General features: G+C 37.4%; 1 protein-coding gene across 3 annotated transcripts in view; it reads right to left on the bottom strand.

Annotated features, from left to right (window-relative positions):
* EIPR1 (EARP complex and GARP complex interacting protein 1) overlaps positions 1-23,662 on the bottom strand; it is a 69,800-nt gene that overhangs the window by 3,432 nt on the left and 42,706 nt on the right. For all 3 annotated transcript variants that reach the window (XM_007424684.3, XM_025164427.2, XM_025164426.2), the window contains 4 exons: positions 17,383-17,482; positions 13,723-13,859; positions 7,686-7,853; positions 4,513-4,680 (listed from right to left, as the gene is read on the bottom strand). In XM_007424684.3, the coding sequence (XP_007424746.1) occupies positions 4,513-4,680; positions 7,686-7,853; positions 13,723-13,859; positions 17,383-17,482 (573 nt within the window). The remainder of the gene's footprint in view (positions 1-4,512; positions 4,681-7,685; positions 7,854-13,722; positions 13,860-17,382; positions 17,483-23,662) is intronic.

The following is a 23,662-nucleotide window of genomic DNA, read 5'->3' as shown; positions in this document are numbered from 1 at the left end:
CACAGAGAAACACAATCTTTTATATCTCAAATTTCCAGAATCCAAGTAATATTAAAAGACTTAGATTTAGTAGGCATAATGGAAATTTAGTGGGATCAAAAGGATTAATGAAACAAATTTGTCTCTGGAGACAAATGCTAGAGAAGGGATAATAAAGGTGCGGTCATCTATCCAGCATATTTGTGTTTTGCCTTAATTCATGTTTTAATTTTTTGAACAGCTCAAGGAAAGTGTTGATCCAGTTATGGAGCAGCAGTGAAAATAGTACTGGGAATTCCAGTGCGATCATACCTGGAATACTGTATGGAATTTTTGGAAATAGCACTGTGAAGAAGGTGCATGAAAGGGAAACCTTAGTGATGAAGTAATTTGTGCAACTCCCTATCAATATAAAATACAACATCAGAGAGTATATAGCCAAAGAAAAAAACCAAGTAGGGAGGAATATTTCTAGAAATATGTTTTACATCCAAGATACCTTAGAAGATATTCCTTATTTGCAACATTACTAGAAGATGAAGTTAGATCAGCACTCCGATCATTACCAAATCAGAAGGCTACAGGAACTGATGGAATACCCACTGAAATATGGCAAGCAACAGAAGAAGAATCAGTCAATGTTCTAACCAAGCTATGCCAGCAAATCTGGAGAACATCACAGTGGCCAACCAATTGGAAAAAGTCAATCTACATTCCAATACGAAAACAAGAAGATTTAAAAGAGTATGCAAACTATCGTACAATATCCTTAATTTCACATGCTAGCAAAATAAAGTTTAGGATCATCTGATACAGATTAGAGCCCTACATGGAAAAACAGATGTCAGAAGTTCAAGCTGGCTTTAGGAAAGGCCGAGGAATACAAGACATTATTGCTGATGCACGCTGGATAATTGCGAAAGCAGAAGAATACCAAAAAGAAGCCAGTATGTGCTTTATTGATTATAGAAAAGCCTTTGATTGTGTCAATCACGTCAAGCTGTGGAAAGTGCTCAGAAAAAATGGGAAGAACATCTCATTGTCCTCATGAGAAATTTATATGCAGGTCAGGAAGCCACAGCACGGACAGAACATGATGAAACAGGACTGGCTCCAGGTTGGCAAAGGAGTGTGACAAGGCTGCGTACTCTTCCCTTATTTTTCAATCTATATGTGGAATACATAGTAAGGGAAGCAGGATTGGAAGAAGATGAGCATGGTTTTAAAATTGGAGGAAGAAACATCAATAACCTGCGCTATGCTGATGACACTACCCTGATAACCGAAAATCAAAGAATCTGCAAGCCCTAGTATTAAAAATCAAATAGCACAGTGAAAAAATGGGACTAAAATTAAATATAAAGAAGATAACAAGTAGAACAACCAGCCTTAGAATTGACAATGAAGGTATCGAAGTGGTGGATAGCTTCTTCCTTTTAGGATCAACCATCAACAGTAAAGGAACAAGCAGTCAAGAAGTATGCCTCAGACTAGTACTTGGTAGAGCAGCTATGAAGGTCTTGGAAAAGATATTCAAATGCTGTGATCTGTCTATACCTACAAAGATCAGAATCATGCAAGCCGTGACATTCCCTGTGACACTCTATGGAAGGTAAAATTGGACTTTAAAGAAGCAGGATAGGAAGAATATTGACACCTTTGAACTTTGGTGCTGGAGAAGGCTCTTGAAAATAACGTGGACAGCCAAGAAAACAAAATGATGGATCATTGAACAAATCAACCCAGAGTTCTCACTCGAAGCAAAAATGACCACATTATCCTACTTTGGACACATTATGTAAAGACCCAGAAAAGGCTCTAATGCTGGGAAAGGTGGAAGGAAAGAGAGGAAGAGGATGACCAGCAGCAAAGTGGATGGACTCAGTTACAGTGGAGATGAGCGCAACATTGGGAGACGTGAAAGAACAGGTTAGGGATAGATCATCATGGAGAAAATCTATCTACAGTATGTGGTCACTAGGAGTTGAAAATGACTTGATGGCACATAATCACACCAACATTTTGGAACTAAACAAAGGAAATTTTTCATATACATCTTACTCATGGGATTCCCAATAGCCACTGAGAGAAAGATAATAAATTTGTTAGGGTTTTTCTGCATTTTCATGGCTCCATAAAGTTTCTTCTAAATGAGATGAATATAAGCATGCTGAATATTTTAAATGTGGCCACACAATAGATTTGAAAAACAGTACTACATGACCAACCATTGTAATCTTAATCTCTATCCTACCCAATGAATTAATTGTTGTTTTAGTTCCACTATATTTTAGGTCCTCATTGCTGACTGGTCATGTCAATTCAGACCCAGTTAGTGGCTGGATCCACACAATGTGTGCAGCTCCTCTTTGTTTAACATATAACCATAATTTTCAAACCAGAATGGCTGGGTTTTGGCATGCTAAACCGAAATCGAACATGTTACATCATGGCCTCGAGCCGTGTATGTACCCAACCAGCATATAGGCATTTTTTCTCCCTGCAACTTGCAATACTTACTTAGAATGAACCACACTTGCCATTTTCTTGGACATTCATCCAGGTTCTACAGTTCATTTTTAGCTTCCTATGGTTTACTTGGATTTTTACCAATTAAGTGGTCATGCAAGGTTGATAAATGACATTTATCAGCCTTGCATGACCACTTAATTGGTAAAAATCCAAGTTTTTCCAAGAGGATTCCAAGATCCTCTGTTAATGACAAATTAACAGAGGATCTTGGAATCCTCTGTTAAGGAAGCCAATCTTAATGACAAGTTACAAAGTTCCAATGCCTATGTCCCCAAACAAAACATGAAAGAAATAGCTAGTTCTCCTGTTTGAATGAAACAAAATCATGCAATACAGCAGCAACATCATTAGCTATCAGAAGAAATCATCTCATGTAATCATCCCATGTTCTATCACTTCTTCCTTGCTACAAAGTCCATGATAGAAGGATAAAACAACAACTATACAATATCTTTAACTAGAAGTGTAAAAGACCACTGCCTGGAATTGATTTTGATCTTAATTTGCTATGTATTTAATGTTTAATCAAATATCTATCAACCTGTTTCACTCTTTATAATGCTTCAACCTGGTTCCTTTACCCACACTTCAAACATAGAATCTTTATGCAGCCCTGGATTACTCAGTGAGCTCTGCTAACTGAAGCCCTGCCTACTAGGGTAACTGTAGAGTTTTTTGTCTAAGTGGGAAGTTAGGCAACTGAAATCTTATGCAGGTTGACTATGACCTATAGTGTGGTAAGTTCCTATCATTCCTCAACCCTCAGGAGAAGGTGACTAAAATCTGGTTTGTAAAGACTTTGGCTGATTTTTCATTCTCACATTTCTGTGATGATGGGCAAGATTGAGATTCACCTGGGAACTCACCCTCTGATTTTAGAGGATGATCACATGGCTGAGTCTTCTGAACTAGTTGGCCCTGAATAAACACTGGGGAAATTTCCTGAACTTTTACTATCAAAATCCTTTTCTGCATGCTGAAACGTTCTATGTTTGGGAATCATGACACCCAGAGGGTCATCTAATATTATTGCGCTTGCTGTTTTCCTGTGCTATATGATATTTAGAGAAATTTGAAATGAAATAAATTGTGCTTTCTGTTCCTGATACACACAAAGGTGCAGAAATGATATTTGAGGACTGACATCCAATTCTCTCACTGGCAAAATATGATTGACAAGAGTCCTGAAGGATATGATGTGAATGCATATAAAAAGAGAATTTTTATAGTCCTCAAGTTCATTATTTATCATATCATTTCTCAAATGTTATATTTAGACAACACAAGTGAACTTGTAATAGGTAATTGCAGTCTGGAGTTTTCAGGGTTGCAGCCTACCATATCTTTCAGGACATTTTATTTAAATGCCATTTTCCTTTGAATTTTCTGGGTCTAGGAGGATAAAATGTATGAGGAAAACCCATAAGAAGTGGGCAGGTGTAGTGTGGAATACAGTGTAGAGTGTGGATATTGTAGTAGATCTCAGTTATTTAAAAATGCAGAAGAAATTAGAAATTTGATATGGGTAGAAGAATCTAGGAATGATAAGCAAGTGACAATTTTTCAAGCAACTCTTAAACTTACAGCTGTACAAATTGGGTTAAACTGAATTGTTCTGTGTTATAAAGTAACTAGAGAAACCAATAAGGGGATAAGCACCAATAAATCATTCTGTGGGAAACCAAAACCTTCCTCCACCTGCGTAACGTATGAACCTATGGAAGTTACAAGACTTTTTTTTTTTTCCTAAACTTCCATGAGTTTTGGATCCAAGTCCATGTGACCTTGTGGCCTCAATGTGTATGGTATAAAGAACAGTCATTAAAAATATGAGAAGTGCCAGTTCCACTGCCTTACAAGATACAAAATACATTGAGCTACTTATGTAAGGTGTATACATAAATATCCTAAAATTAGTAGAGAAGAATCCCATTAACCAAGTTATAATTAGAACTTACATGCATCTTTAGCCAGTTTATTAAAAGCAAGTAAGTTTCTTACTTGTCATCTTGTTGACGGTCTTCTTGATCACTAAGTTCATCATCATCTACCAAGTGTCCAAAAGGTTCAGAAGAAATTGATACCATGTTGGAAAGAATGACTCTGCTGTCACTGCTGCCAGTAAGTACTAACTGGTCATGAGAATGATTGTAACGCACATTCCAAACCCTTAAAAAAAAAAAAAATCCAAGAAGATCAATTCCTAGAGGTATGTTGCCACTAAATATGCTGGAGACATCTCAAGTTATCAAGCCTCATAGCATCAGTAGATTGCTAAGGATTTATTATGAACAATGATCTATGACTGTAATAAAATTGATTATTTGCTATGAGAAACAAGTTGCCTGGATCAATCAAATTTAGAGAGTATATAATGGGTTAGATCCAGAATTCCTATAAGTGCAATACCACACATACCATCCAAGAAGCTGAAGGAGGTTTTAATTCAGTTCTCCATCCTCTGCAACTTCCTGTATTACCTCCTCAGAAAGAAAGAAAGAAATCTGATCCAGACAGGTTGGTGACCCCCTGAACAGTATGGGAGGTAATGCTGAAATACCTCTTCTCCATTCCTTCCAGTGGAAACCTCCATTGAATCTTGGTCCTTCCACTTGCAGAAAGGCAAGTCTACATCCAGCCCAACAGGAAATATCCTACTCTTTCACTAAGTCACTTCTATTTATGAAAGGAGAGTTTTGCTCAAGGAACATAAAGTTGGATGCTGCCCAATGCAACATAAAAGAATATGGGAACTTCCAGGAATGGATGAAAGGTATAAATCCATGGTTTCCAAACTGTGCGATGCAGCACCTCAGGGCACCACAGTGAACTCACGGGGGGGCCATGGGATATTTTAAATTTTCGAAGGAAATACACTGATACTTGACAACTGTTGGATACCACGTGAACTATGTTGCTATATTTCCCTCAAAAAATTAAAATATTCTGTGAGTTTTCTGTGGTGTCCCAGGGAATTGTGGCACACAGTTTGGGAACCATGGGGTGCTGTAAAAAAACTTCTGAAACGCTAAGAGCACTCTGAACTGAGAAAGTTTGGAAACCTCTGGTACAGATGGATCGTGAACAAGGAAAATACTATTGGTGTACCACAACATTGCTAATATTCAATATATGTAAGCAATCTTCTTTTTCTCTACTGTGGAGAAGAATGCGTTGCACGCTACCTGCTTATTCTGAGTTCACTCAATTGTACATAGAGATCCATAAGTGAGGTTTCCTATTCCTCACTGGCAAAAGGGAAATAAAGAAAGATTTCTAATAACATCTTCATCTCCCTGAACTCCACAATCCATTCTGGAGGATTGTGGGACTATGTAGAAAAGGATGGCAGGCTACAGGGATAATAGAGAAATGGCAAAAGTTAGGTCCCACCAACCCACCATTTTGTGAGAAAAAGATCTTGCCAGAACCTAATCCTTTCAGTTTGCTTGATTTATATCCCATATTCTTCCAAAACGTAAAGGCAGTTTACATAGGAACCTCTTTTCATTTTAGGCTCAGAACTACTTGGTTTGGTAAGTTGGGCTGAGAGCAACTGAACAAACTCACCCAGTAAGTTTCCATGGCTGAGGGTGCACTTGAGCTGGGTTTTCCCAATCTTATTCGTCCAATGTCTTTAAGTTCAGTTGTAATCTCCAAATGGAGTGTTAAAGCTCACACATATGCATTGTGGTATAACCTTTGGGTATGCCAATACAGTACCATAACTAGGTTTATTTCCAGGGGTTTCAGCTAATTTAAAAGGCTTTCTATTTCTTTTATTCTGTCCTCCCTCTGAGTAACCTAAGATTAAGTTTTATAAATAATTAGCTTTAGAGATTATGCTCCAAAAGACGGTAAATATAATTTAAGATTCAAAAGCTCATGTCAACTCTGGCTGTCTCATCTTCCACATCCCCCTGAAGTCACCAGTCTTATTCTAATTTCTTAACCATTACACTATACTGGATAGTTTATGAAACTATTGATGAAACTATTGATGACATAATTATGTTGGATTCAACCTAATACATCCTACGAGGCTAGAAGAGGGCACTCTTTCACTCTGGGCTAGACAGCATGTCACAAGACTACTGAACTACCTTACCTGAGAGCTTGAGTAAGCCCAGGATTCTGCTACAAACTACTTTCCATTTGGGTTTCCAGAAATCAATTGTACATAATTGACAATGTTTACCATCAGGGTATGTTCTAAAGCTAATTTTTTTGGTGGGGGGACAACCTCTAGCCACAACTTGTACTTCCCAAACCCTCAGAACCAGTTTAAAGACAATCCATGATGATCTTCAAACCTGCCAATCTCAGTGAAGGGAAGGAACACAAGCAAGCAAGCAAATGACTTGTTTTACTGTATTTTCAAATACAACATAGCCGAGGCAGAAATAAACTGACTAAGCTCTCAAATGGAGCAGTGGTCTAGCAGTCTTGGTATGGAACTGCCCAGACTTGAGCCTGCAAATGGTTTAATACTTAGCCTTCTCATTGTTCCCCTTATGGCAGAAGTCTTAACATTTTTAAACCAAAATCCATCAAAATATTGTAATTCCAGTATTTACATGAACATATTGGGAATGTACAACACTTTCCCTAAAGCAAAGCAAAAATTACTTATATTTATTTTATAAATTCAATCCAAATTATTCCCAGTTCCTTACAGTGAACAGTAAAAGAGTCCATAAAAAGGGAATTAACATTATTAATTGTGTTTTTAAGTTTGCATATCATGTCAATGATGTCTCCAGATGTTCTGCTGCTGTAATAGATTAATACTCTATTCAGAAAGAAAAGATGTTAAGAAGCTACATCTTGTACTAAGTGATTTCAAGGTTCAGAATTGTTTTACCACATATACTGCTGCCATAAAGAATTGTGAAATATGAACATTCTGTCTCTTGGCAATACAAAAGTCTTTCAATGTTAATCTTCCACAAAAAGAAATAATTAAGGTCTACTATAAACACAATATAGTATGAGCAATACCTTCCTAGAAAACAAGCATTTGTTAGCTTTTAAAGTGTACAAGCTCAATAAAATATTTGTTGTGCTGCGAAAAAGACGACAATCTGTAATCCAAGATGAACTTGTCTGGAAGTTTTTCAGAACAAGACAATGAAAACTGAATTTTAGAAAAGTGCCAAATAAATTCACTTTACCAGTGGGAATGTTCTTCCAGTGTCTTCACTGGCTCATTGACATTTCTGGTGTCCCAGAATTTCACCTTGCAGTCATCTCCACAACTAGCCAGATAGTACTGTTTGTTGGGATTAAAATCTAGGTCCCGCACCAGCTGTCCGTGAGCATTTTCTATACAATATATTTGGCTGCAGGAGAAACAAAAAAAGATTCATCAAGAATAAATACATCTATAATGAAAGCAAGGCAGAGTGCTAATTAAAAAAAAGGGGGCATGTTTGCACTGCAAATTAATCTGTGTCCGTTTAAGGAAAGATAACTTGCTGCATCTGTTCTAGTGGTGGTAAGTCTTAGCATCTCTGCTTCACTCCTTTAAAACTACTGTCTGAACTGAATGTCTGGGAAGAGACTATTTATTATGAGCAAACAATCTGGGACCTCCCATTATGTGAATGCAGAGCTTCTATCACCTATACACACATCACCATATCCATCACTCTTCCCTGCATTGCTGTAGGGCAGCAGATAGGGGGAAATAACCATTCATTAGATTGTCTTCACCATACTGGCAGCATCACTGAGAACTTGTATCAATGCCAAAGTCCATCTTCTATGTAGGAGAACAGGGGACAAGGAACTAATAAGTAGACAGAGATCACCATATGTGCATGTCACAGTGCCGATGGTGAAATTCAGATGTGCACCACAGTAGATTTGAGGCAGGCTGGATGCTGGTTACAGATACCTCTTGCTGGCACTGACTCGAAATGAGCGTGCTGTTTCATTCTCACTTGACTGCGAACGTGGTTCCTTCTTTTGGCATCTACTGGCAGAAGCAACTGTCAGTTTAAACATGAGTATCTTGAAGTAGCATGGAACCAGCAACATGGATGTACAGTTGATTCTCATTATTCATGGTAATTATGTTCCATAAAGTCGCCACAAACCCTGAATTAGCGAATACTGAACCAAACAGGATACCTGTTGTCAGTATGAGAGCTGAAACAAGAAGTCAGAGCCTTGTTCATGCTCAGCTGGGAATGCGTGTATGGGCGACTTAAAATTTTCGCTGCTCTGTGCATGTCTGTGAATGACTGTGAAAGCACTATGACTATTGATTTTGGGGTTACAAATAAATGCTAGCAAATAGGAGAATTCACAAATATGGAATCTGCAAATAATGAGGATCGGCTATATTTTTAAGCAGTCTTTTTATACTGCTTTTAAATCAAAATGGTTTACAATGGATACAATAAAGACAAAAAAAAATTAAGAATAATAAAAGCAGTCAAAACACCCGGCAGTATAAGAATAAAAAAAGAATGATTAGGGCACTGATAACAATCAAGGGAAATCCTGGGCAAATAGGTGCATTTTCAGTTGTCAGCAAAAGCCCTCAGTTACGGAAGTTCTCCCGAGCTCCAAGGCAAGTTCGCTTTGTAAAAATAAACTCTTTTGAGGTGTATGTTTGATTATCCTTGTCAACTTTGGTATGTCCCTTACAAATATTGTGAGCCTGAAAGACCTCCACCGTGACTTACAGAGAAATTTCTTTTTAAAAAGACAGTCCCTGTCCACCTTGCAAGTTTAAATAGACACAGTTCAGAAGGAAGTCTGAGATGAGGAGAAAAAAACCCAATAAAAACCCTCAGATATCAATTCTTCATATTTCATGGCTCTTATAATGGCTTGCTTGATGGAGTAAGTTGACCTGGGAGGTTCTGATGGCCCTGCCCTCTCCAAGGGAATGGTTTCGACACTCTTCCTTGCAGGACATGAGTTCTGATAATAGCAAGAGGAAAGAGGAGCTGAAAAGGATGGTGGGGAAAGAATAACCTTTCAGGAACTCATATCCCATATATTCTTTGTGAGTTCTTCTTGAAGAACCTTGAAGTCAATCCTCTGCCAGAAAATGTCACAAAGAGGAATCTTATTTAAAAAACAAAACAAAACATGAAGCTTCAGATTGTTTGTAAGCCAGAGGACAAGGACTGTCATGTTTTTATTATTCTGTAAGCTACCATGAGAGCTTTTCAGGATGAAGGGGGAGGGGGGAGAGGAGTTTAAACACTTTCAATAAATAAATATTTGCATAACTTCCTCCCCAAACATGTTTAAACATGCAATTAATATCACTCTGAGTTTGGCTCTTTTTATATACAGCACAGAGTGTAAACTTTTCAACCTGGAGGTAAAATTGAAGTAGGAGAGACAATTCTACCCTTTCATATATACACCCCAAATCAAATAATTTGTCTCCACAAAAATCCATGCATGCAGGATCATGCCTGATTATTTCATGATATATTGAGTTTATGTGTTTTCACTCAGATGTATCAAGAATATTTTATTTCTGTTTTCTGTATAATCTGGAAAGCGCCAAGAATAAAAATGTATCTATGTATGGAATACATGTATGTATGAGCGGGGATGAATTTAAGGAGAACCAAATACTACATGAGTGTGCACAAAACAAGAGAAAGAGAAATCCTCCTTTGCATTTAAAATTAAAATTCAACATAGGGGACCATGGGAACTACTTTTTCCAGAATGGATTGCTCCTATATTAGCTAAATAATATAGGTGGGGGAGAAAAATCAGAATAATTTTAATGCATTTGTTCATAAGCTCCAATGAGGATCACTGTCAATGGGGAGCAGTGTAGTTTCCTGAAGCCACTCCCCAATTACCTCATTTATTTGTCTATCCAGTGCAGAGGTAGCACTATACCGGGACCTATACAGCATGTCAAGGGCTGTATTCCAAAAGTGGAACCAGGACCCACTTCAAGAGAGGAGTTCAAGAGTTTTCAGAAACTGAAATGGAAGCCTCAGGCTTAAGCCATTCATTTTGCTCTACTGAATAAAAGCCAATACAAAAAAAAAAAAAAAATCACATTTTTGACTCAATCCACTCTGGTGGGACAGACTTTGGAAGCCATGAAGTGGACAACAGGCCACTTGGATCCTGCTTAGTACATAGGAATGGAAAAGCTGCATGTATGGGAATATTTAAATAAAAACCTAAACCATGGTTTCACAGTATGTCTGGCTATAAAGCTAAGCATGTAGTTCTCCAGTTGCATCCATTCCATCCATCTGGGATGAAGAATGCAGTTTTACTTCAGTATATTTCTGGTTTACTGTTATATGCAGATCAGGAATTATAATATAAATGTGCTTATTTATTTTCAAGAATGAGCTCAATCACCTTATTGCTAAGAATTCTCAGGGCCAACAACAGCCTTGAGAAAAGCAGCGAGGGAATACAATAGCACTCTTCAAATACTTGAAACAGTATCACACAGAAGAAGAGAAAAACCTATTCTCTTTAGTTCCAAGGTGCAGAATGTGGAATGACGGATTTAACCTACAGGAAGGCTGATTTCCCTGAACATTAGAGAAAACCCCCAAGGGTAAGAACAGCTCAACAACGGAACCAGTTACCCAGAAAGGTGATGGGCTCCTTTACTCTAAGCAGAAGCTAGATGGCCATCTGTCTTTAATTTGGATTCTTGCACTGAGAAGGAGCGGAGTCCGCTGAGTTCCAATTCTATGATTTTAGGAGTCTAACAACATGCAAATCTAATCAGGCATACCACAATAAAATAATTTTTAAAAACCCCAAGCTATTAAAAAAATAGAAACTAATTAAAAGCAGTGGAGGCTAAAATATCACCAAAAGATAATCTAAAAATACACACACTACATATTTGGATTGGAAAATTGGCCTCCTCTAGCTTATTCTACAGGACATAGACTATTCTTGAAGGTTACCCAGAAACTTCAGCTGGTATGGGAATGCCCTGATACTGTCATATAATACCAGTACTTCAGGAGCTGCATTAGAGGATATTCTCTGCGGAGGCTTCCTTCCTCTACAACAGCTGGCATCCCAAAGCAAGAGCTCCTCCCTCTTTGTGTTTCCAAGTACAATTCAAGTTGCTGGTAATAACCTTTAAAGTTCTACATGGCATAGGACCAAGGTGTCTGCAAGACTTCTTCCAAATAAAATTTGTCTGCCCAAATTGTGCCAGTGAGGTATGGTGGGAAAAAGTGTCTGTCAGAGTATTTCTTCTCTGGAAACAGTTACCCCAGAAATAAGATCAACACCTTAATTTTTAAGATTTAGAAAGCTTGTTAAGATCTGGCTGCTTAAATCAGCATCCAGGAATTGAGGGGGCCAATTAATATTCAGCTAAGATGTGTGTGAGTGTTTTATTGCTATTATTGTTATGTTAAATGTCTTTATTATATTTATATATGTGTCTATGTGTGTTCATTGGAAGGACTGATAATGAAGCTCAAGCTCAGATACTTTGGTCACCTAATGCAAAGAGAGGAGTCTTTGGAAAAGACCCTGATGCTGGGAAAGATTGAAGGCAAAAGGAGAAGAGGACGGCAGAGGATGAGATGGTTAGATAGCATCACTGAAGCAATGAGCATGAAACTGAGCAAACTCAGGGAGGCAGTGAAGGACAGGAAGGCCTGGCGCAATATGGTTCATGGGGTCACAAAGAGTCGGACACGACTTAACGACTGAACAACAACAACTATGTGTATCTGTGTCTGTGTATGTACCTACACTTGCAGATATATGGACTTTTTGTCCTTGTTTTGCATATATTATTTGGCATATAGCTTTTGTAAGCCATTCAGATTTGCTTGACTGAAGCACTGCAAAGCAGTACGAATAAATAAATGAATAACAAAGGACTTAAAAGTTTGAGAGAACAGAACAGCCTTTAGCTGGAGCCAAAAACAGAGTATGTCTTCTGTGGGAGATAGGGAAAATACGACTGAAAGGCCTGTTTCCAAGCAGCCTCAGCATGGGAGACCACCTTGGGCAGGCTCTAGGAGGACAATCTCATGGCACAAACCCTCCTCAAGATGTTGTGGCCCAAGCCATAAAGGGCTAAAAGAAAGTTTAGTCAATTGCTAAATAGGCTACCAACAAAGGCTGGGGTGGGAGAATGCACCTGATAATAAGATGTCATGGACTGGCTAACAATTTGTTAGTAATGGCCTACCACAGACATTACATTGCTATGTATGTTCTTATAGAAAATGAAAAGGGAAAGTGGCTGAAAAACATGAAGCACTTTAAACATGTATTTTTAGCATTTCCTAATTGAATTGATGGGGGGGCTGCTATCAAGAAGCATAATTGGAAACAATGGAAATCTAGTCCTCCTCCCCATGAGCATGCAGGAAACATAAAACTGAATTTAAAGGCATCTCCCCCTTTAAGGCAGTAGAAGTTATTACAAGACATCCGTCTTCCAAGGCTAGTGATAAATTACTGTGTGCTAAGGGGATAAGCTGTATCTTAAAAAAGCTGGCACAGACTTCTGTTGTCATGGCAACAGATGTGCACAACATCACTCCTCTGCTTATCAAAATCACAACTCGACCAGAAAAGGAGTCCTATATTTCTTATACTGAAGTATTAGCTTTGCTAGCATTCAAAATTGTGATATGTTGCAACCCCAACACTAAATAAATGTGTACCAAGAAGCTAGCTGTTAACAAAATGGAAATGCCTGGTGTATTATCTTATACCATCAAAATCAAATAGAAACTGAAGGGTTGTTTTTTCTTTTTTTAAAAAAAGAAGTAAAACTTTTTAAAAGGAAACAAGGCATCAGAGTCAACGAGGTTTTAAATCCAGATCCAAAATGTAAAGCTGTGTTAGTCAGTTCCGAACTATATTACTGAGTTCAAATGACATTCTAAAAAAATATTCACTCAGGGTAATCTATTTCATTTTATCTAATGGGAGATTTATTATTTACTTCAGCAAGAGAGGGAAGGTGTGTATCTCATTAGATGTAAAGACAAGGGGAAAATGTGACAGGTTAGTTATTAAAGCAATGGCAGGCGAAAATGTGACAGGTTAGTTATTACAGCTATGCCAGGCATGCAAGCTAGAACAGCTAATATGGCAACCGTTTCTGCTGCCTATTTTTATCAAAGCAGGAGGGACTTGCCAGAAAGGTAGGGATAACTTGCTTTGTCAGCTTTTTGTTTTAAGGACATAAAGAACCATACTTCTTACTTCATAGTTCGTATATCCCATCCTCGAATGGCGGCGTCATTGGCTGTGGCAATCTGAGTACAGTTGTGGTGAGGACTCCATTTTCCAGATGTAAACTTTAGCTGTCCTTTCCCTTCCAATGCAACTGAATTTGACAGCTGTGAATCAAAAACAATCCAAATGAGCATCTCTAGTACAAGATTAATCTGAACAACAATAGTAACAGCAACTTAGAGGTAATAACAAGCAGAACAGTTTGAACCTGAAAACACAGAATTATTCTTATGCTGGATTACAGTTCCATTCTATAACATATCACTAACTTCATGCAAGTTGTGTGTTGTCCTGGTTGGTACAAAAAACTGAATGTATGCATATTCTGAAGAACCACCCTAGAAATACAGCTTTTTTAAAGTATTGGAAGAATAAGAAGGGGAAAAAGGCCTGATAATTATGCTTTAAACAAAACAGCTTTGGCCCAAAACTTTGGTTATATTGCTTTAAAACAAGCCAACAATTCAAATGTTGGATATGGAGTAACTGATGCTCCCTCCCAATAGTGAACCTGTTTAGACTGCTGGAATGAGATTTGGGCTTCCATCACTGTGCAGAGAAGAAAGTAGATGTCCCTAAATGATGTCTGAGCAGAATCTCTTTTGTGGGGTCAGAAAGGTTCCAGACAAAACTTTTCAGCATTTCTTTGTGTTTTTTTCTCTCCAAAGTGAGAGATTATACATACCCAGTGCCTAGTACAAATGCTTCCTTAACAGAACATTTTTTGAAGTCAATGATAAGCCTGAATTACAAAATATAATTAGTTCATTACATTCATTAGACAAAATATTGCAGGTAGAAATAATTACCTACAATGGAGCCAGATACTGTGAACTTGATTATTGGGCAACTTTTTGTCTAAGGCCTCCCAGCACCTTAACTGCCAGTATTGCTTTACAGAACATAAGATTATGGAGTTATGAATCTGTATACTTGTATCTTCCAACAGATTTACCTGGGTATTCTGCCTTCCAGGTAATCTGCTTGTACACCCATATAAAAGAGTTGGTTTATACATGGTTTTGCAACATTTAAAGTGCTTGAGACATCCACAACCTAGCTAAGTCACAGGGCTAATTGCTGCCAAATTTCTTTCTTAATCTTTCATAATATTCTCCATTCTTACTCTTTAAAGTTTCATAGTATCATTCAGAACAGTGTGCACGCAGATGTATGTGGAATATGTCCAAGGTCTATACACCTTCACTCTGTTTTGTTGAATTCAATATTTTTTCCATATGTGAAAGAAAAAGACAGAGAGACTTAAAGCAGACACATACACAGAAACACAACATCAAAAATTTAGGATCATGGATGTTACATCTTTGTATCCAGGAACTATCACAGCTGATAGTTAGGACTATCACACCTCAACATAGCAAATATTGGTCAGGGAATGCAAGATTTTGTTTGCAGCACTTTGGACCATGACTAACATTTTATCACTGCCTACCACAAATATTGGTGTACAATAGCTTATTTTTAAAAAATAAGAAATGTTTTTTTCAAAATGTTATTTTAAGGCAAAAAACAAAGACAAAACAAAAAGAGAGGTTCAGGGACAAGATAGCAATACAGAAATGCTCTTAAAGTGGAGTGTGGGAAAAACACTGCCTACTTGCTCAGCATCTGTAGATATATCTGTCTGCAATACAGGAACGGGAGACAGGAATGAGCAACTCTTCATTAGCTGGGGCTGCACTTGCTATTTGTGGTGGGATGATGGCAGCAGTGAATCTATGAAATTATGTAAAAAAGGGGACCTTAACACTTTTATAACAGTTGGAACACATGGATGATTCTTAATAAGGACACCCAAATAGTCTATAAGCCACAAACCACAACGCCATCACAAATCATATTGTGGCACCTTAAGAAAAAAAAAATCCTAATCTCTTTTCTCAGCTATTCTATCACCCCATCACCACCACCATACAAATGTTCAGTCCGACACTGGATTTCATATTCATAAAGAAGGAAGACAGAAATGTAACCAAAAAATGAGAGCTATAGGAAGGGAAGATGCTATCCAGCCTCTGCAAGACACAAGAATCAATGATAGGGCAGAATGACCTGAAAAGTTGGACTGATACAATACTGCTCAGCAGATCCTATATACATGGAAGCAAAAATTCAACACTTATTTTGAGAATCAAACTATTCAGATGGTTGAAGTTTACATATTCAGGCTGGAATGCTTTAAATGTATAGTGAAATTCTATTGAAACCCCAAATTTAGTATTGGACTGAACTTATAACCAGGAATCTCTTCACTTCATGCAAGGAAAGAGATCTAAGTTTTCACTGATTTCCTCTTCCTCTTCACTTTTGCTGATTTCACTGTTCCTTGCTGCAGCAAAGCCCAAATTGTTATAAAGGTTCCTTGACCTTCATGAAAGATTTGTAATGGGACACAATGGGAACACAGCATTAGGAAAAGCTCACTGTGCAAGGGGATCTTGGTCATGGATGTTCGGATCCAAAACATTATTCCGCACGTTTGAGTGAGTAAACAACACGGTGATACTTTATAATTGGAGATGGGAGGAGTACAATAGAATCTCAGGACATAGAGAACACTTCTACAGATTTTCCTACCCACCTTCACAATTAGCAAACCATCAATTATGCAAAACAGCCAAATGTATGGAAATCATCTTAATTTGCATAATCAGTTTAAGCATAGAAGTCAGCTTTCCAGGGCACCAAACCTGGAGCAAACCTTTTCTTTTTTTCCTTCAGAGCATAATGCACCCAGCCTTCACTTACAGAGAAATTGTCCAGGCAACTATAAATGAAGTGAACAAGTTAATTTGATCATTTTAATTTGGAGGAACAGCACAGCTAATGAAAGCATGTGCCAGTGATCAATTTCTGTTACTGAATTCAAGCAGAGTACATGTGAAAGCCAAAGAACTTGAGGTTCAGTGAAAAATTCTCTTTCTATTAAGCATTATGACTTATGACATACTGGAGAACATCCCAAAGGTAATACTTATATCTGATACAGATTGGAATTAAGGAGAAATATGGTAACTTTGAGATTATGAGCAAAAGAACCTGTCTAGGACAGTGAAAGCCTAATTAACATTCAAAGAACCTTAAACCAAGGCAAGGCAGAGGAGCCCAAGGGATCGAGAGGAAGGAGAGGAAATTCTATAACATTCTGGCACTTCAATCAGACAAGAATGTTGATCACTGCATGCCAACAGATTTTACTCTAGAAAGGGAATTGGCCAACAGTTGGCAAGGGAGACAGGGAGTAGCTGATGGAACAAGCTCATGTAACACTGGCAACCCCTAGAAAGGAGCAAAGAAAGCTTTCTGGGTGACCCACAAGCAGTGGGGGGAGGTAGAGACATAGGCTTGGACACCCAAGGAAAGGCTCTGCAGCTATGATTGTTCTGCTGCCGTTATGAACAAGGTGCAGCTTTTCACCAATGACAATCAAAAACAGTTTCTCTTAAAATGTTTGAAACTATTTATCACTCTTCCAACAGACTTGAACTAAGACATGGCAATGTTTATAATGCCTAAAAATGTGAGCAATCTATTTTATAGTAAAAGCATGCAGGTAGGCAAGTATGCCAAATATTATGCCACATTATAGTGTGACACACTCCTTACCACAGCCTTCGTTGAACTTTGTTGTAAATCCCATAGAAGCAAGTGATTATCAGCCAGAGAAATCAACTTTTTTCCATCTCCCATCGGTTCCCATGCAACTCTGTAAGCACAAAATGCAACGATGTAAATCAGAGAAGCCCAAAATATGTCTTTGTTACTTATGGCGCACCTTTAATCTAACAAGACATTGCTCTCAAGTAATCCTCTCCTTCTGCAATTATTCTGTACAGCAAGAATGTGAATATGCGATCATATAAGTTGCATGAGACAGAATAAAGCTAAAAACTTTTAAAAAGATCTTTAAGAATTTATTTATTTATTTATTTATTTATTTATAGTATCACCAAGTTGAACCAAAATGAACACTTTTTAATTACATTTATATTCCATCTTTTCTTCAGTAACTGAAGGTAATATAGTCATGGTTCCCCAGCTCACTCCATTTTAACTTCACAGCAATAACCCCATGAGATAGATTTGGGAGACATTTGGGTTGGCCCAAATTCACCCAGTGCACTTTCTGCCCAAAGCGAGATTTGACTCATTCTAACCATTGTGGCATGCGAAAAAGCCAGTTATCTCAAAGTTACTTTTTATTCTTATTCATCTCTTATTTGTCCCTACTAAAGTAAGACTTGAACTGCTGAATGAAATTAATTTCCTTCTGTGTCAAATCACCAAATGTTGGGGAGAAGGAAAAAAGCTCTTAATGATAGAGGGCTGTAGTCTTGGTCTTATTTGAAGAAAACTGATGGTGATATTCATTAATAGTGTCCGGTGTCCAGTCATGAGACCACTGTTAGACATCAGATTATTACAGTTCTGATGTAAATTCACAATTCTTACATTGGTGTCTCTTGAAAAATGTTCAGTGATATAAGTAAAGGAACAAAACTCAAATTAGGAAAAGATATTTAAGAGGAGGGGGAAACATGTTAGATCATGGAACTGGGTTTTTCTTCTAGGCAAAAAGCCATATTTGAATGGCAGGCTGGGGACTATAAGGACTATAAGTGAAAAGATAGATTGAGCTATGCTGGTCTACGACTGTAATAAAGATTTGATTTGATTTGATTTAGATGGAGCTAACACGTAAACTAAATTGGATTTAATTTACATTGCATTCCAATTTAGTGAAAGTCTTGAAGGGGCTGTGGGAGATATACTCAAGGTTTCTGAGACCTGTAAGTAGCCCCAAAGTCTCAGTAGATGGCTCCTGATTTAGGTAAACAACCATCTGTTTTAAAGGCTCATCCTTAATCCAAGGAAAAAATTAGTTGGAAAATATATGAAAGATATACAGTGGTGCTTAAAAATTTGTGAACCCTTTTGAATGTTCAATATTTCTGCATAACTATGACCTAAAACATGATCTGTTCTCCACACAAATCCTAAAACTAAAGAGAACCCAGCTGAACAGATGTCAGGTTCAGCCCAAAGAACTCCACGAGACAGTGCAGATACAGTTCTCTTGCGTTTATTAGCTTCCACCTCAAGACAGAAATCTCTCCAGACTGAATCTAACTTCCCAAGCCAGCAAGCCAAAGCACCGCGAATTCCTTAGGGTGGTGCCAGTCTCATCTTCTTAAACTTCCCACGCTCCTGTTGGGGGCTAAGGGAATGCTTATCTCCCTGAGCGTGGCCTTCATCCAACCACTCCTTCACAACAAGTGAGTCAAAAACATTATACTTGTTCATTTATTTATTGAAGAAAATGATCCAAAGCTACGTGTGTGGCAAAAGTAAGTGGACCTTTGCTTTCAGTAACTGGTGTGCCCTGCTTGGGCAGCAAAGACAGCAACTAAATGTTTCCGATAACTGTTGATCAGTTCTGCACATCAGCTCAGAGGAATTTTAGCCTATTTCTCCATACAGAACAGCTTCAACTCAGAGATGTTGGTGGGCTTCCCCACAAGAACTGCCCACTTCATGTCCTTCCCCAACATTTCTACAGGATTAAGGTCAGGACTTTGAGTTGACCATTTCAAAACATTAATTTTCTTTTGTCTCAACCATTCTTTGGTTGAATGACTTGTGTATTTTGGGTCGTTGTCTTGCTGCATGACCTACCTTCTCTTGAGCTTCAGTTCATGGACAGATACCCTGACATTTTCCTGTAAAATTTGCTGGTATAATTCAGAATTCATACTTCCATCAAGGATGGCAAGACATCCTAGCCCCAGAGGCAGCAAAGCAGGCTCAAACCATGATAGTGCCACCACCATGTTTCACATATGGGATAAGGTTCTTATGCTAGAATGCAGTGTTTGCCTTTTGCCAAACACAATGCTTTTCATTCAAGCCAAAAAATTCTATTTTGGTCTCATCTGTCCACAGAGCATTCTTCCAATAGCCTTCTAAGAACTAGAAGTTTTTTTTAAAAACTGACAGGCAGCAATGTTCTTTTTTGGGAGTAGTGGTTTTCTCCTTGAAACCCTACCATGCATAACCATTGTTGTTCAATGTTCTCCTAGTGATGGTCTCACATTCATCAATACAAGAGAGACCTTTAGTTTCTTAGACGTAACCCTGGGGTTCTTTGAGACCTCCCAGAGTACTACACAACTTGCTCTTGGTGTAATCTTGGTTGTTCCACCAATCCTGGGGAAGATAACAATAGTGTTGAATTACTTCCATTTGTACATGATCTGCCAGACAGTGGACTGATGGAGTCCAAATTCTTTGGAAAAAGTTTTGTAACCTTTTCCAGCCTGGTGAGCATCAACAACTGTTCTTCAGAGGTCTTCAGAAATCTCCTTTGTTTGAGACATGACACACTTCCACATACCTCTGTTGTAAAGATCAGACTTTGATACTAAATACCCAGAATTCTGTTCTTTAAATAAGGCAGGACCTCCCACGCTCACACCTGATTATCATCCCATTGACTGAAACACGTGACTCTAATTTCTCCTTCAAATGAACTGATAATCTTAGAGGTTCACCTACTTTTGCCACAAAGAAATATGTAGCTTTGGATCATTTTCCTCAAAAAATACACGGACAAATTTAATGTTTCTGACTCATTTGCTTAATTGGGTTCTCTTTATCTAGTTTTAGGATTTGTGAGGAGAACAGATCACATTTTAGGTCATATTTATGCAGAAATATTGAAAATTCAAAAGAGTTCACAAATTTTTAAGCATCACTGTATTAGTATTCATCACGCGTTTTAACAAGTTTTGATGAAATGAAAGACAGAATATGGGGCGGTGTAGGGGGAATAGAAGTATTTTTGTTTCAGATTGAAGGCAGAGTTGATTTGGAATCATCACTGGAGTAAAAGAAAAAGAAAAAGCCCCTGAACATTTGGGAACATAAAAAAAATGCTCATTCAAATATTATCAGCAAATTAAAACCAACTGCTGAAGATTTTACTCTGAATATTTTTTACTGATGTTAGAACCATTTTTCAAAGCTATTTTTACAAGGCAAATTCCACTGACTTTTATTCTGATTAGGATAAATGAACATCACTTTTAAAGTTTTAAAAAAGTGAAAATTATTGCAATTTTAAAATGTTCACAGAATTTTAAGGGGAACATGCTTTGAATCTGATTGAGAATACTAATAATAAATAAATATAATTCAAGCAACACACCTTAAAAAGATCTCAAGGCACTCAATCTGTCCTTGTAAAATTATCATTTCTTTCACTGACAATTTATTTCATTGGATCTGATCATTCATTCTTTTCCAGATATGATTTTTTAGGACTTTGTGAAACTGAAGGCCACCGTTTTTTGTTTTAAAACAAAGAATAATTGTAGCTTGAGTGTCTTGTATAATATGACAGCATAATAGAAAAGACTGAAAACCTGGAAATATATACTTTGATGTGCTGAATGGCAAATTAGAATTTTGTTTAAAAGGAAGGAAACGGTCTCACTAGATTATTCTATTTATTTTTTTTTTACATTACATCAGAGGTGGGCTGTCTGGGGCTTACCAGTTATTGCTGAACTATGGCTCCCAGCAGCTCCAGTTGGCCATGACCAGAGATGAGAATGGTAGGAATTAGAGTTCAGCAACATCTGAAGGACACCCTAGAATTTTATTGCAATTTTCACCAAGTTCCTTGATCTTAAAATGAGGATTTCCAAATATTTAAGATGTGCATTAATATTGTAACTGATATTTTAAAATATGTAAACTTTCTACAATTCCTGGAAAAAAAGTTACAGCTAAGAGCTTCCATGTTCTTGGTGCCTTCTTCTCTTTTGCATAGGCCTGAATAACAAGAAATTGGCATAAAAAGAAATAAAGAAAAAGTCTATGGTCTTTCCAGGTTTGGATCTAGCTCTGTTATTCTCAAGGGAATGCAATATTTGAAAGAATAAACTTCCAAAACTCTGATAATAACATATACAGTGATTAGGATAATTATCTGCAATGTTTAAAAGCAAAATGTTACCGCATCTGTGTGGTTTATTTTTTCACCCAATTACTGGTGGAAGAGAGATGATTGATGGAAAAAGAAAAATATCAGAGGGCAACAGAAGTGCTATAGAAATCCCGTTTTCAGTTTGCATTTACTTATGAAAAGTAGTACAAATTCCTCATGCCTACAATCTTGTTATTATGCATATATAAACTGATTGCTCTGCATCAGTTTATATATGCATAATATACTGATATATACATAATATGAATAATATACTGATATGTATATAATCTGCAAGAGTGGTATTTTAATTTCATAGCATTAAACCTAGAATGAGAAATTGAGAGAGAACAAGAGATTTAGTCCAAAGTCATTCAGCAAACTTCATAACTGAGTGAGATTTAACTAGGATTTCTCACTTAAACCTGCTGCATGCTTCCTTTGTATCTTCCCTTGGTTTCAACCATTCTTCCAACTGCTCATGATTATAGGACATCCTGGTCTACAATATGGACTTTTATTAATAGGAATTAATAAAATCTGCTTTCCCCTCTCCTATTAAACAAGTAGTTTCCACATCCACTGAAGAGAAAATGAGCTGTCTATATATTTTAGTAAATCAAAATTAAGTCCAGGGTATAAAAAAGGAAGGCCAGAAGGGACTACAGCTATAGCAATTTCACAAATAGACCAACAGATATTTTATTCTGGTCCAAGACCAGGAATGTAAAAAGAAAATGTTAAAAACACAACCAAAAAAAAATGCTCACAAGATATTGTAAATTTTAAAACACGGGAACAGAATTTCTTGTCAATTAGTCATGCTGATGGCTGATAATGGAGACTGGAGTCGAAAGCATCTGGAGGCTGCTAGATTGTCTACTTCTTACCTAGACCATGGTCCTCAGTTTTCAGCTCTGGAGCCAACTTCTAGATTAAGCATGCCTTCTACAATCCATTTCTTACATATTTTGACCATGTAATAATGGTGTAGTAATGGTGCTGATGGACTCAGGGAATGGTCAAACTGAGACTCAGGAATGTTATGCTATCAGGGTATCATAGGAAAAAAGTGATAGATCTTATATCTCAAGAATTAATTAGCAATATGCCAATCTTTTTCAAAAAGAAAAGAAGATACAGCTCAAACCTCATCCATGGGAAAAAAATCTCAATTAGCAAGGCTTAAAAAAAAAAATCTAAAACTTGAATGACTTCTACTGACAGACCAGTCAGCCTTTGGTTGCACCAAGGATAGGGAACCTTCAGACTGTGGTCCGGATCCAAACCTCAATTTTCAGCAGCTGAAAGGCAGATGATTTCCCTAGGAAATCATCCTTTTTGATAGTAACAATAAAATTTCCTGCTTGTCCTCAGACCCTAAATAAAGCACCTAAAGTATCTAAACATGCAGTTTCTTGTATATGTTCCTGCCTTTCATCTGTTTCTTTCAGAGAAAGAATAGAGAAAGAGATGCTGGTTAGAAAACAGGCTTCATTTTCTTGCTACAGCATTAGGGTTCAATAAACTGCTAAACCATAATGTGGTCTGTGGTTTTCGCATATTTTATTCTACAAATTCAAAGCTGGTGGTTCATTAGCCATGATTGTTGACTTAAATGTGTTAATTTGCCTATTTACAGCTTATTCAATAAACTATGGTCGAGCAACCTGTAGTTTAGTGCAGCATGTGAAGCCATTGAGAAAGTGAGCCCTTTATTCAACATGTAGTTGTGCATTAGAAACAGTTTAGTGCAGCTGTGTACTATATTCTTAGAAAAATGCATGGCATTGGCATGAGTCCTCCCCATGTTTACTTATATATTTATTTCATGCATGATTCATTTATAAATGCATACAAGTTATTATCACACCCACTTTAGCTCTGACCCTAGCA

Source organism: Python bivittatus, unplaced genomic scaffold (assembly GCF_059951505.1).
Source record: "Python bivittatus isolate LINGU-HERP-01145 unplaced genomic scaffold, Pbiv_v1 ctg000020_np1212, whole genome shotgun sequence".
NCBI classification, from domain to species: domain Eukaryota; kingdom Metazoa; phylum Chordata; class Lepidosauria; order Squamata; family Pythonidae; genus Python; species Python bivittatus.
The sequence above is the reverse complement of the archived record's forward strand: the minus strand, read 5'-3'. Positions and strand labels throughout refer to the sequence as shown.